Here is a 3654-nt window from a genome sequence, read left to right on the forward strand (position 1 = left end):
GATGTAGACATTTATTCTACTGTACGCCTTCCCTTGTTACTACCTAGTTGTTATCACAATACTACTAATAGCATTGTGTGCGGATACAAGTAAACATTCTAACTTTGGTTCGGTGTTATGTACATTTATATAGGATTCGAAATTCAATAAATTAAAAGATAGCCTCCTGTGTATCCAATATAAGCGCAAGCAATTTTGTGATTTAGTAAGCCGATCCATCTGATGTATGACCAACTTGTATAAATTGTGGTCCTCGAAGAAAATTCACTAGAATATTGACAGGTTGATCGGGTGGCGCAGTGAAAAACGCACTCGCCTTTCATCATGGCGGCCGGGGTTAGATTCCCCGATCGGAAGTGAAATCGTAAGGTGTCACCTGCCCGACCACGTGGATTTTCGCCTGTTACTCCGGTTTCCTCTCACAATAAGACCCTCTGCGTGCTAACAAGAGAGGTAAGTATAAGTGGAAATAACTCGATTCCTAGTTGTTGCAAAATGAATAAGTTGTATATGTTTTTTAATTACTGACCTTTTAGTTAGTCTTAAAGAGCTGACCTTAAGTTATTGTCTAAATTTTAAGTGTATTATTACAATGTTTCCATTGAACACAATTTATGAATTTTAGAACTATGTATAATGTACAAGTCGTTCTCAAACCAATTGTTTTGATTAAAAACAGAACAAACAAACAAAAATATAAAATATCATCAAAATCGGAATAATTACATTAATAATATGAATAATTTTCGAACATACATATATACGCGAATTACGGAACAATTTATAGGGACCACCGTGTTTTATCTCCAAATCAGATATGTTGTCCCCCGTTTCCGATTACTGTTGTAAGCAACATTGAAGTCTTTATGTCACCTAATGTATTTTGCATGTGTTCAAATGATTGGACCACAGCGCTTTCTTATATCATACCACAATATAAATAGATGTCGCTCTTGTTTTCCGTAAAACTGAATCAGTGTTTGAGTTTTGTTTCAAATATGAAGCAAATCTAATGTGCAGGATCAAAATAAAAAAATATCAACACGATAATATACTCTTTTAAGATGAAAGCAGGATTTCAGCTTTAATTACAAGATATCAAATAGCATCTCTGAAACACAACAGTAACAATATTATTTAACAACTATCACACACACCTGGCGTTTCACGCCAACGTAAACAAATCACATGTTCGTCTTGGTCACAAAATCGACGAAAGCCTGTCATTCTCTGTCGTATTACCCGGGAACTGTGCGTCAACATCGGGTTAACGAGGTGTTGGGTTTATGATCTCGTTCTCCGCGTGATTACAGGGTAAGCGTCTTTGCACTACATTAATATGTTGTAAACCTCATATCACGTTTTCATAGCAATTTGATGGATATTTATAATCCAGCGTACACGCTATAAACAATACGACATTATACGACGGAACAAATAAATCAGATTCAATGTGAAACCTAAGATAGAGGATTTCCACAGTTTTCCTATTGCTTTCAATACTGTTTTTACACTTTGGGTTAGATTTCCTCAATATATTCATTGGTATCAATCAATAGATGATATGCAGGATGACAATAACTGATATTTCCTATCACTCCGTGACGTCATCGTCATGACGTCAGCTTAGGACTTGGAATATCAACTGATGTCCTTCTCCTATCCAGTTCATTGTCCTTCTTTCCGAACATGGCTCCCAATTTCCGTGATACGGTTACAAGAGAGCTTCGTCTTCGTTTTAATAAAGGTTTATTCTGTTGCACAATTTTAGTTTCTCGCAGAAGTGCCTGGAAGGCAACACTTATAGTGATGTTGGTCTCGGCTGCTGACACCTCGTAGTACTGGCAGTTAAACTCAAGCGCCATCTGGTGGCCCTCATCGACACCTACTTCCCGGCGGTGTTCTAGATCCGTTTTGTTGCCGATAAGTAATGTTGGGACGTACGACGACGATCTTTGTTTGTTGACTGTCTCAAGGAGCAGCTTAGCGCGTTCAAACGAATACTTATCACATATACTGTATACAATGATAAACGCATCAGCCCATGTTATTTGGCCATCCGCCGGAAGTGTAGAACAATCCTGAAAGAAAAGAAAATTAAGTTAAATGATATTTAAAATAAAGAAACTGAGATGTGCCTGGTCCGAAAGCCCGTTTGTTTACCTAATAATAGCATACATTGTAATTGCCCTTTCAAACAATGTCGAAATTGTTGTAAGTTGACGATATTTAAAGATATAATTTCTATAATGCCAAAGTGATATCCATTCTAATAAAGGCTAAAACCCCGGATATACAATATAGATAGGATAAGGACATAACGGTACTGAGATTGTTCTCCTATGACCCTTTCCCTCGTGAACAGATCATTTAGGAAAGGCCATAAAACATTAAGTACAATTATGCCATTTGAAAACTAAAACATTTAATGAATACAGATTAACAATGGATTAATTGTTTAATGAACATACATTGTTTATAAGAAATGATAGCATTATATTAGTAAAAACAGTATTCTGGATATATTAGATTTATTAACACGTTACTCGTGTTAGGTAAGAATTATGTTTTGAGCATTGCTTTTTAATTACTTGTCAGCTATCATCAAGATATTCATATATCAATGACTCTTCATTATCATCGAAATTTTGTATCGATGACAAAGGTACTGAGGTATTATTATTGTAATCAAACCTGACTACAATACAACATGTGCAGACCTAGCTAAATACAAATAACGTCCAATTACTGATTCAATACCGTCTAGGCTTTTGTGACAATGTACGCTATGATTCTACCCGACTGTTATTTGACCACACCGGCCTGGTATCGCCACTAACAGACGCTGGTCGTCTTGTCGAAACTATCGGTTAAGATCACGTACAAAAAATACATTGACTTAAGTATCAGTATCAGGTTGTGATTTTCGGCAAAAAAACATATGAAGTCGTTTTCTACATAAAGGACAAAGGCAGACGCTAGAGATCAGATGTTCCGTCTGGAGCAATCTATTTTGATTTCATTTCGTTTTGATATGTGGTTACAATTTCGAAATGAAATTAGTTTATGTATCTAAATGAAACGATGCCCTTATCTGTACATGAACATTATCAAGAAAATGTCGGGAACATTTTGTGATGGTTTAAAAGATTCTGGCCGTCTCTCATCAATAGGTTTATCAAGATTTTGTTGAGAACAAGTCAAATTTACATAGAGCCCTAATTAGAGTATTTATCTGTGTTGTCCACTGGACGTGCGTAGTACAGACGGTTTCCTGTCCGGACCGAGGACACTGACAAGGACATATGGCGACTTGACCAAGTCACTCACCTATATTTCTTTTCATTAAATATGACCTAGATTTATGTTGACGAATTGTGTTTACCTTTGTGCGTAACAATATTTGAGATTTGTCCAAACATGGCGAGCTAATTATATTCTGACACATAAACGTGTCTACAGTATGTCTATTTGCACTTTCTATCGTTTCAGGTAAACCTAGAAATATTTCAAATATATATTATGAATATGTGTCCCAAACGCCGTACTATGATATGGGAAGTCAAAATCTGTGTCACGCCCGTCTGATATCTGTGACATACATGTCTGATGTATTTATGTGACATACTTGTCTGATGTATGTGACACACCTGT

General features: G+C 36.2%; 1 protein-coding gene across 1 annotated transcript; it reads right to left on the minus strand.

Moving 5' to 3' along the window:
• Nucleotides 1-1058: 1058 nt before the first annotated feature.
• LOC110444574 (ras-related and estrogen-regulated growth inhibitor-like protein) lies at nt 1059-2090 on the minus strand (the record flags this gene model as incomplete). The annotated part of the gene is made up of 1 exon (XM_021488944.1): nt 1059-2090. A coding segment is annotated over one exon (477 nt), but the record flags the coding sequence as incomplete, so codon positions are not given.
• Between the last annotated feature and the right edge of the window lie 1564 nt (nt 2091-3654).

This window comes from Mizuhopecten yessoensis, unplaced genomic scaffold, assembly GCF_002113885.1.
Source record: "Mizuhopecten yessoensis strain PY_sf001 unplaced genomic scaffold, ASM211388v2 hete_36145120, whole genome shotgun sequence".
NCBI classification, from domain to species: Eukaryota; Metazoa; Mollusca; class Bivalvia; order Pectinida; family Pectinidae; genus Mizuhopecten; species Mizuhopecten yessoensis.